General features: G+C 41.2%; 1 protein-coding gene across 1 annotated transcript; it reads right to left on the reverse strand.

Moving 5' to 3' along the window:
• Positions 1 to 2,492: 2,492 nt before the first annotated feature.
• On the reverse strand, positions 2,493 to 11,059 carry LOC115671605 (cytokinin hydroxylase-like). Its single transcript, XM_030593239.2, has 11 exons — positions 10,762 to 11,059; positions 9,859 to 10,088; positions 8,484 to 9,101; positions 6,890 to 7,215; positions 4,257 to 4,334; positions 3,788 to 4,013; positions 3,643 to 3,705; positions 3,544 to 3,601; positions 3,392 to 3,492; positions 2,696 to 2,881; positions 2,493 to 2,606 (listed from the first exon to the last, which is right to left on the reverse strand). The coding sequence occupies exons 1-11, from the start codon at positions 11,057 to 11,059 to the stop codon at positions 2,493 to 2,495; spliced, it is 2,298 nt and encodes a 765-aa protein (XP_030449099.2).
• Positions 11,060 to 11,347: the final 288 nt, after the last annotated feature.

Consider the following 11,347-nt stretch of genomic DNA (forward strand, 5'->3'; position numbering starts at 1 on the left):
ACCATATTCAATCACTAGAACCAAACAACCCCCAAACCATATTCAAAAACGGTTCAAAATGCTTGCACCAAGCACGTGCCGCGTCTTTGGTGCAAGCAACGTATCGCACTCCCAAATATGACAAAATCAAGCGGCTACCATACTATACTCCCAAACAGTACAAAATCAGCAGCTAGTGCAAACACCATACTGCACTCCCAAACAGCACAAAATCAGCAGCTGGTGCAAGCACCATATTGCACCTAAAAATAGCACAAAAAACCAGCACTAGCAGCACCAATTCCCACCCCCCCCACCAACTGCATCAGTAAGTTTCTTTGAATATTAACTTACTGATGCAATTTGCAAGCACCCCACTACACCAGTACTATACTAAAACAGAACAAACACGTGTGCAAAAATATGAAAATCACAACCACCTTAACCACGGTAAACATCGAATTTAGTCATTACACACAACATCCCATTAGTCAATAACATTCCAGGACCACAAAAAATCAACCTCCTATTAGCCAATACGGTAAACCTCTCTAATTTCACAAAAACTAACAATCACCTCAACACCCTCCCATTAGTCAATAGTGATAAATCTACCATTTCCTTTTCCTTTCGATGGCTTCTTGAATTGATTTATAATTCTTTGACTCTTTCGAACTGGAGGAACTGCAGGTTGTTCTTCTGAAGATGCAGGTTCTTCAATAGCTGGAGCTGCTTCTTCTTGAACTGCTGGAGCTGCATCTTCTTCAACAACTGGAGTTACTTCTTCTTGAACTGCTTGAGCTGCATCTTCTTCAACAGCTAGAGTTGCTTCTTCTTGAACTGCTCCAGCTACATCTTTTTCAACTGCTGGACCAGCAGGTTATTCTACTGGCCTTCTTGCTCGAGATTTCTTCTTAGGCACAGCAACTATCTTCTTCTTACTGGTGTTGGTGGCTGTTTTGGAGCTGTCAGCATGTGCTGGTTGATCAGGAACTAGTGTTGAGTTTTTTGTTGGCGGCAGTTTACGAACACTCTTCTCTGCAGCCACCATTCTTCTCTTTGGACCAGCTGCTTGCGACGTTGGTTGGATTCTTTTTGGTGCAGCCCTTGACTCTTGGCTTAGGCCAACTTGAGATATGAGAACCTCTGAACTCCTCGCAGGCTACAACAACATAATCATGGATGAGAAGAAGCAATATTGTCATAAAAGTGAAAAACTCAAAAATGAAATGTATGAGATGTACAAAACTTAAATGCAAAATAGTCATTCCAGTATTGCAGTCCGTATAAATTCCATAACCATATTGCCTTAATCTTCTGCCGAGGATCTCTCTTGTTTGATATGGTGCCTCACTTTGAGGAACCTGAGCTGCTTGTTCAGTTGGTTTTCTTCTCAACTGATAAGGACAAACAATGTCAACTAAAGCCAAAGTCTGCTCAATAAAGATTAATACAAATACATATAGCTTAATGGAGGTTGCCCTAGCCTGTGCAACAGTCGAGGAGGAGGTTGCCCTTGAACCTGGGCCTCCGGTTGGCTCTTCAGCTGGTTATTGAACTTGGCCTTCAGCAGGCCCTTCAGCTAGACAATCAGCATGCCTATCAGCTGGCCCTCCAGCAGGCCTTTCAGCAGCCCCTTTAGCTGGTTCTTGTGCTGGCGCTGCACTTGATCTAATTTGAGTCCCTCCACTTGGCTGTTGAAGCAACTGATGTTGCTTCTTCAAATGACAATCACTTTTGTTGTGACCTACCTCATGACAATATGAGCATCTTATCTTTACACCTGACCTGCTCATCTTCTTACTTCTGGGCACTCCCTCCTGCTTTCTTCGTCTCCTTTTAGGCCTTCTTATTTGTTTCTTAAGTGGCAAAGGATGAGGGGCTTCATGATTTGTCGGCTCCCATAATTTTGTACTTCTAATGGGCTGCATCATGTGCTGGTACGCAGCAAGATATGTGCTTTTGTGGTAGCAATCATGCAGGTAATCCTTGAGATTTTGGTACTTCGCTTGGATGGCACAAATGGCATGTGCGCAGGGAATTCCAGAAAGTTGCCAAGCTCGATATGAGCACTTTAGTTTGTCCAATTGGACAACATACTTGTCTGTCTTTTCCATGACCTCATAGCCATCATCTCTATTCTAGATAGGATGACAGAACCTACTACTCGCCAAGTTGTCATCCAATCTTTTAGCAATCCTAGGACCACACTGTCCAGTCCACTTTGCAGCCTCATCTCTCTGTTTTTGCAGCCTTGTCATGACTATCACTCAAATATCCTCAAGCATGCTGATGATTGGTTTGCACCTCGCCTTTAAAATTCTGCCATTGAAGGCTTTACTAAGATTGTTATTAATGATATCGCTCTTGAATTTTTCACTAAAGAAGGCCTTGCACCAATGCCTGGGTTCAGTTTGAAAAAGTGCTTCATAACCGTCCTTCGTCAAGTCAAGCAGCTGCTATTTGTGAATTCTAAAATCAGCCATGTTGGTGCTCTTAGCTATCATCCAAAATTACTTCTGTAGTTTCTCCCCTTTGTAGATCTTTGCCCAGTTTGCATATATGTGCCTCGCACACATCTTATGTTCAGCAAATGGCATCAACTCAGCTAGAGCAGGAAGAAGTCCCTACAAGAATTCATATATCAAGGCATTAATAAAGGCATGTGCAAGATAAAATGTCATAAATATTGTTTGTGCAGTTGCACTAGCATTACCTTTTGTTGGTCGCTCATGAATGGCCAACCTCCTCCATTAGTGATCTCAAGGTCCGCCATCAAATTTTTCAGGAACCATGACCAAGTGTCCTTGCTCTCTACCTTCACAACAGCCCAAGCAATTAGAAACATCTGATTATTGCCATCCCTCCCAATGACAGCCAACAATTCTCCCTTGCACACACCCTTCAAGAAACATCCATCTAACCCTATGACTCGTCTACAACCAGCAACAAATCCCCGCTTGCATGCATCAAAGCAAATATAAATTCGATCAAAGTTAGTCCCATGGTTAGGCAGTGGCCGCTCCACAACCTCAACATAAACTCGACTACCCGGGTTTTGCAGCCTACATTCTCCAACATATTCCCAAATTTGACCATATTCTTCCTTGTACCTCCCTAGAATTTTTTTCATCACCTTATGCTTGGCTCTTTTATACTGATTGAGTGATACGTTAATCCCTACCTGCTTCCTCACCAACTGCTTCAGCTAAGCACTCTTCACATCAGGCATCGCTTTGATGGTATCGAAGAAGTGCTTCGACAATCAAGCACTCGTTACCCTTTTGTTGTCAAACATGATGGAACAAGTATGTTCCTCCTGTAATGACCTAATTTGGAATGACCCATCCCTCTTTGAACGTGCGACATATATCTTCCACGAACAACTAGGTTGAGAACATTTTGCTCTAACATAGTCCTGCGTATTTCGAGTAAACTGAAGAGTCCTATGTTCAGCTATTGAATACTTGATAATCCCTTCTTTGAATTGTTTGGCATCAGAAAATTTCAGACCTACAGTTAACACAGAAGAAGAAGAGCCATGATCGTATAACGGATACTTACGTTTCCTTCTGCGCACAACGGGATCATCATCTTCATGCTGATTTTCAGAATTATCATTCTGTTCATCAGAGCCACTTTCTTCATAATCAGTGTCATTACCTTCAGCTGGAGCTCCATCAATGCTATGTCCTGGTTCAGCTTCATGCAATCCTCCAAGTGCAGCTATTGATTTTTTTCCAAATTCCCTTTGCTTTTGCCTTGACTGTGCAAGTTCCTCATCGTCATCATCACTTGGTAAATTTACATTTGTCACACCCTCATCATCAGATTCACTAGATGCAACAACTTCCCACGACAATCCAGTGAACTCAAATCCAGTGAACTCTTCACTCGCTGCATGGCTTGCCTCCCTCTCATCCCTCTCATGTCCAGCTTCATCTATAATAGAACTAGCACCAACCTGAGTACTAGGTAAAGCAGCACCATCCCTTACGTCTCCTCCCTCAGCCCCTTCATTAGATTCACCATCACTATAGGACTCAACGTACACAACAGCTTCTTTTCCATGAAGATAATGGTAGATGATATCCTTAACATCATTATCATCATCAAAGTTTCTAATACCGTCCTTCAAGCTGCTTCCAGGAACACAATAATGCAAACTTCCTATTTTACATCTTAATTGTTGAACTATATCCCTCATGAGATTAATATATGCTGGCTTGCTTCTATCAAAATAAACGGTACCTTCAAGTCCCCAAAAGTATTCTCACTCGTCAGTGCCGATGACAAATTCTCCCCCATAGCGAACAATGATGCCGATAATTGTGTCTTTATCCCCCATATCGACCCTGCATTGAAGGAAAAAAGCCAAAATATTCAATATTTTAGCTTTCGGGACCACACCACATAAGAAAAAGAGCACAGCTTCACATGAACGTCCCCCACATGGTCGACAAGATTGAAAAAGCCACCATCAGACCACATGGGTGACAATGACAGAGGTCCCCACATGGACCACAGTCTATCGCATATACTCAGCCCGGCACCAACACAATCGAATCCACTTCAAGCCCTAATATCCGAACAACTAGCCATAATTTATGAAGTTCAAGCTTTAATTTCAGAAGTTCAAGACCTAATTTCAAGTTCGAGCCCCAATTTCCCAAGTTCGAGCCCTAATTTCCTACTTCAATAATTTCCCGAAGGCAACTCTAATCTACCAATTAATTGAGTGAAACATAAGACAATGAAGCACAATGTGTCGATCAATTTAGCAAAATAGAAATTAACAGCCCTTATTTGAAGACCGACCTTCGTAATTTGCCACGGAGACGGGACCGACGCCCGACGGGACGAGTGATGCTCAGTTCACGGGATGAGGGAGCGACACCGACCGACCGCGAGGGGAAGGCAAGAGACGACGATGGTGACGGTGACGGCAACGGCCACGAAATGAGGGCGCCACGAGCGACGGGCGACGGCGACTGGACGAGGGAGACAGAGCAGGTGTGACGAGCGACGCGATGCTAAGACCTTTGAACTGAGCGACGTCGTTTGCTGTCCTAAATGGAACGACGTCGTTCTTCTTGTCCAAGTGGACTGAGCAACGTCATTTTGCTCGTCCACGTGGACATCAAATGTTGAACCCAATATCCACGTCACACTCTTTTTCTAAATGAAAAATGCCAGGTCAGTTTTTTGACCGGAATTTTGGCCGAAGTCACTAAAGTGATCTATTTTCCTCCGACTTGGAACCAAAGTGATCCGAAAAAAAGTTATAGCACCAAAGTGATCGCCGTACACAAGTTATGGTACTTATAGTATCCTTTTGCCCTTATACGGCTTTAAGCTTTAGGTGCTAATGTAGTCCTCCATATTACTTACGTGCACTCCTAATATCAAATTCTTGTTATATCAATGATCTCTTCGATATGTCTCCCTAGCCTAGATCCTTCGATAATCATGAAGTATATGAATTGAGATCGCGCTGCAAATGTGTGCTGCATTACTTATAATTTTACACCAAGTGTCCTTCCCCCTTCCCAGTCAAAATGTTTTCGGATTGATACCATCTGTGCACGGTTAACAGCTGTCAGCACAAGGAGTCCCAATGCTGGCATGCTGTCAAAGGTGTTACATTTCCCCCAACATGAAACCATCAATCTTCAGGATTTATTGAATTCACTATGGTGATGAATCAATTACGTTGCTTTAAGCAATTCAAAAATTACGGATCACTTTCTCTCGCACCCCTTAATTGTTGCAGGAAGAGAAGGCTTCAGCGAAAGCTACAACTGAAGAGGCTCACAAGATGTGGCTGCAAGTGGTGATGGTGATGAACCTATTTAAAGCCCTGGTGTCCCACCCACTTTCTTTGAAGAGAATTTTTGGAATTGAAGGCGTGGTTTAGTACTGAATGAGGACTGCATAATGAATGCCTTCGCACACCCTTGCAATGTGGGTTATAGCAAGCACACCTAGAAAGCGAGGTCGCGCCGTCCTCGCCGGCCGCTATTGAAAAAAAGGAATGAAGACTAGCTAGGAAAAAAAAAAAGGAAAACGATAAAAAAAATTCAAAAAAATATTAAAATATTATTAAAATTGTCAATGTCAGTGCCGGTTATGCCAAGCAAGAAGGCCGGCATCGACATCAGCGATTTCCTGCTAAAATTAGCCGGATGGACTCGATTGACAAAAGTTGAAAAGGTTTAGGACTCAACTGACAAAATTGAAAGGTTTATGACTGAATTGGCAAAAATACAATGGATTTAAGACTTTTTGGATAATTTTTCCTATTAAATAAAAAATCCGCATCTTCCATTCGTTAAGGATAGTCTATCCATCTTGAGATGGAAATTTGCAATAAGTTGCTTCCTGTGATTTATCCTTGGGAGGTTGAGCTCAAGTGAATTTCAAGCTTGGAAATTCATGAATCTGAATAATTCCGTCAAATTCTATTGAGGGATGTCATCTTTCTCGCAACATGAATCAAAAACAAACTTGTTGAGACAAATTCAAATTTGACACAGACTTTTTCACTCTAAAACGCCTTCAAAAGTTTCTACTCTTTTACCATTTCTTTGCGTTTGGCCAATATCCACCCTTGGGGTGTTGCTGCAACTAGGGGCCATTGCGTCCGCTCCATTTTGAATATGGTGCAGCTAAAATGATCAAACACGCAATTGTAAAGTCCCAAATTCGTCGTGTATTAATAGACAATACATTGCCATAACTTCATATTTTACAAGAGATACTTACTGACAAATTAAACTCAAGTCTCACATAAGGAATGGCCTTCCTTGTCTAAAGAGGTTGCATGATCAAGGGCAATCCACAAGCTGGTCTGAGAGAGAGCAGAATTGAAGGAGAATGACAGTAATTTGGCGAGAGAGAAAAGGAAAACCTAGAGAGGACCAAGGATAAAACAATCTTGTACTCCATCATCATCAAGTTTCTGCCGATGCACATCCGCCCACCGAACCCAAATGGCAAAAAACCCATCTTGTGCTTGCATCTGCCGTGGCTGTCGCCATCAAACCTCTCCGGCTTGAACTCACTCACGTCGTCACCCCATAAAGTCGGGTCGTGGTGCATGGACACGACATCAATCCATATGTTCGTTCCGTCGGGGATTATGAAGTCATTGACCTGAATGTCTCCCCTTGCTTGCCTTTGTACATTCGGGGCTGGACTATATAGGCGTAAAACCTCATTCATCACCAATCCCATCTGCAATGACAGGTTAATCAAATTTTAGCCAAGCATTTCTCTCCTGTCCTTTTGTCTAATGATTTCAGTCAAGCAAACATCTCCTACAACCTTTGACACCACATATTAGTCTTATGCAGTTGTATTAGATTAGCTTGATTGTATTTGTAAGCTCGTCATGATCAAACCTGGACCCAATAGCTAATCAGTAGCAAATGAACAAGTTAGATCCATGCTGGGATCCCAGTTAGCCCTTCAACTGGCCTAGACTTGTTTCCCATGTTTTTGAGTCCTTCAGATCAGAGGCGACTCTCAGAGATTCAAGCAAGTCAAAGATTATGCATGAAGATACTTTGAATGGTCGTGATATTATAAAATGTTTATAAGCCACAAAATATCTCCCATAAATGTTATTTCTACATTTGATAATTCCAGTCGGCAATCGCGACATCAATGAAATCATGTAGAGCATTCATGTCGTCTTCTATTCCTCATCATCTTTAAAATTAGTGGCATATTGCTGGCCAAAATTTAAAACAGAAGGTACTTATACTTTTGCTATTGCTTCAAAGATATGTGTACAATCTCTAAGTAGATTCGTTATGTAATGTAATTTATCTAAAACTCCAGATATTTTTCCATTTCTCAAAGAACTTCTCAAATAGATCCATTTTACCAGTAACAGAAAGCCAAAGATAAGATAGAGAACATGCAAATCAAATTATTTCCTAAAGTTTGATTGAGGTAATTATAAGTCTATCAAAACACGTGTATAAGACGTTCCCCTCATTTACCATATGTCTTGACCCTACCATGAATAGTAAAAGTTAGTATCAAGATAAAATCCAAAGTAGGACTGGTCAATTTTATATTGAGGCAAAAACCATCAAATCCTCCTCAAAGACCAACATAATAACTAGGTGGTTAAAAGTAAATTACTGATATTATTGTTTAAGCATAATCAAAGGAACTGTAAACCCCAACTCGAAGGCTAAAAGATTTCCGCCTTGAGAAATATTCGCACATAAATCTATCACATCACATGCATGCAATTAAACAGTATTCATAGTTATCGAAACGTGGACTTCAATCCAATCAAAGATGTAATTTACCTTATTGTCCTTGCTATCACCTGTATAACCAACACAGGTAGATCGCAATAGATAATTCCTAAATGAGAAGAGGATATAAATGACTGACATATCGGGCATCATCATTTTATGCAGGTGCTCCGCAGCAGCTAAAACTTATCCATTCTTAAAGTGCTCAGTATATAAATAACTCTTTACCTTCTTGAGTCCAGCAAGCATGGCGACTTCCAACTCTTTATTTCCTACCACCTCTTCAATCTCTTCTCTCAATTGCTTCTGCCACTCTGGATATAATGCCAGGAGAAAAAGCGTCCAGGTTAGCGCCAACGCTGTTGTTTCATGGCCCCCGAAGAAGAACGTCTTGCATTCGTCCACTAGTTCTCTTGTAGATAACTTCTTCCTTAGCCTTTTGTTATCTTCATTGTGACTATCTTGGAGCAACACCCCGAGTAAATCCCTAGGCTCATTCCTGGTGTCCGCACTCTTCCTCCGCTCCATGATGAAGGACATTAAGAGATCATCGATTTCCTTCCCAAGCCTTTTGGCCTCTAGGGTATGCTTAGGGTACATGAAGTTGTTGTAGGGTACCCCCACACAGCGGTTGGTCTTGAAGAGAGTAAATTGTAGGGCTCTTAACTTTTCAAGAACTTTGGTGCATTCTTGGGGGCTTATGCCAAAGCTTGATTGAGCGATGATTTCCCCGGCTGTGGCCGTAATCTCGCATTCCACATCAAGTTCTGCATGTCCAGAGCTTGTGAGATCAACCCACTTTGTTAGCATTCTCTTCGTGGATTCCACCATGATGTTTGTCATTACCTGTTTGCAGGCAAAGAGGATTAAATTAAGAGCAGGTGTTAGCTCCGTATGGTATATAGATTTAACCTAGATTAAACAAGTAGATTTACTATGTGTTTGATTCAGAGAATTAGAATATGTGGTATTTTCTTCTACATAAGAGAAACAAAATGGTATCCAAGATTCTCTGCAATAAGTTCTAACAAAATGAACTACAACCGACAAAAGATGACCAAACTAGTGAACCATTAATCGAGGGTTTTTTGCAGGCTCTCTCTTGTTTTTCGCTTTTGTTACTAGTCCTAGATTCGTAGGGAATAACAAAAACTACCTTCCACGTGCTTCTTCTTCTCGAGAAGGTAATGGAAGCCTTTTTTATAAAAGTTGAACAGATCAATATTCAGCATAAAATATTGCGATTTTGAGGAGGACAACACAAAATCTCAGGGAAATACTTATACTATAACAAGAACTCTCGAGAGCATTAGAAGGAACTCACAACTCCTTTTACTTAGAATTTCTAGCTTGATCGATTATAGTTTCACTTATATGGGTGGAGTTAATGGAGAGATATTTACATAATCTAGACTAGCTAGATGAATCTCTATCGATTTCACAATTAATAGAATGCATGTACCACTTCTACTAGGAGCAACCTTCCTCATATTAATGCCTATATCACTATAGCAAAGTGCATGAACTATGGTAAATAAATTCCTAGAGATAATCAAAAGAATAAGCTGTGAAAATATTTTGTTGGAGAGAGAGCTGGAGGAACCTTGAAATTGGATGGAGAAAATGCTGGGGTTATGATGTGTCTGCGTTGAACCCACTCATCACCTTCGGTCATTATAAGACCATTACCAAACATTGGCTTCCTATCCAATTTGAACACATCGGGCTTTCCCCAGTTTTTACCCTTGACTATGACAGACATGTTTTTAAGAAATTCGGGGTCTGCGATGTAGAGAAACGGCTTAGTGCCCAGCCAGTAGATGAACACCTTCCCTGATATTCACAAGATCCAGAATGAAACTTGTTAGCGTAATCATTCTTGCTTCTTTATACATATGTAGGAGGAACCCTAGAAAAGTAGAATTGAAATACAATACATATATGTTTGGGATTGATGGCTGTTGACGAGATATCATCACCATGGCTAAAACCCATGACAACTTGAAAATTTCACTAACATCAGGAGATTGATCCTCTTGATCAATAATGAATTGATGGCTTTGTAGAGAGATCAAGATTATCTTGCTATGCCTAAATGAAGAGATGTGTCCATATGCCACAACATATATTTCTCTGCACGTTGTAACTCTTACAGATTCCTAAAAGTCACCAACCCTAAAAATCGGTCGGCTATATGCAAATTATCTTTTCATCCAATGACTCTCAATCAACAAAACGGAACACCAAATGGTGTTCATATGAATAATCTTATGCATTGATAACCATGACAACAGTTCTCGCTTATTTTCTCTTGTAGAAATTCACATTTTAGGGCTAAATGATTTGAAAACTTAGACATTAACCACATGATATAGTTGTCTTCAAGGGTCTATTCCTTTATCATCACACCAGTAGGTGATCACTGAAGATAAGGTCGATCTTCTAGATTTGATCTAGGGATATTGGGAATAGACACCAGATTTTCAATAAGATTCAGATGGCTCACCATGCAACTTTTGCCACTCAGCAAAGTAAGGAAACACAGTGGAATGAATATCATGAGTTATCAGCTGCTTCAACAGAGATGCCTCGGAAACATTTCTCTTCTTTTTCATCTCCATGATATTCCCTAGAGGAAAATTCGGGGTTGGACCCCCAAACCCCTTTTTCCTCAGCTTCCTTTGAGCTCGGAGGGGCGAAATCCACCAGGTGATCGACAGTCTCACGAGAACCATGAAGAGGATTAAGATCAACACTGCTATAATTGAAGTAAGACCACCGTACGGCTCCATAAGGTGCCTCATCTGTGCGTGCGTGCGTGTGTGATTTGGGAAGATTGATTGCGGTGAAACAATTCAAGATGAACGAGGGTGTGAGTGGGTGTTATATAGATGAATGGCTCTCTAGGGTTTCTGAGGCATGTCGGAATGTTGACTAAGGAAGCAGCCGAGACAAAAGTAGACGTGGTGGGCTGCTGGGTATTTTCTACGTGCCTCGCTCACAGGACTGTAGTACATGTGAAGGCTTCCATTATCATAGTCTGTGGAAATACTGATGCTCACTTTCCTGTCCCTACTTGATTATTAGATCAT

This window comes from Syzygium oleosum, unplaced genomic scaffold (genome assembly GCF_021117445.2).
Source record: "Syzygium oleosum isolate NSW1041296 unplaced genomic scaffold, Sole_v2.1 Sole_v2.25, whole genome shotgun sequence".
NCBI lineage: Eukaryota > Viridiplantae > Streptophyta > Magnoliopsida > Myrtales > Myrtaceae > Syzygium > Syzygium oleosum.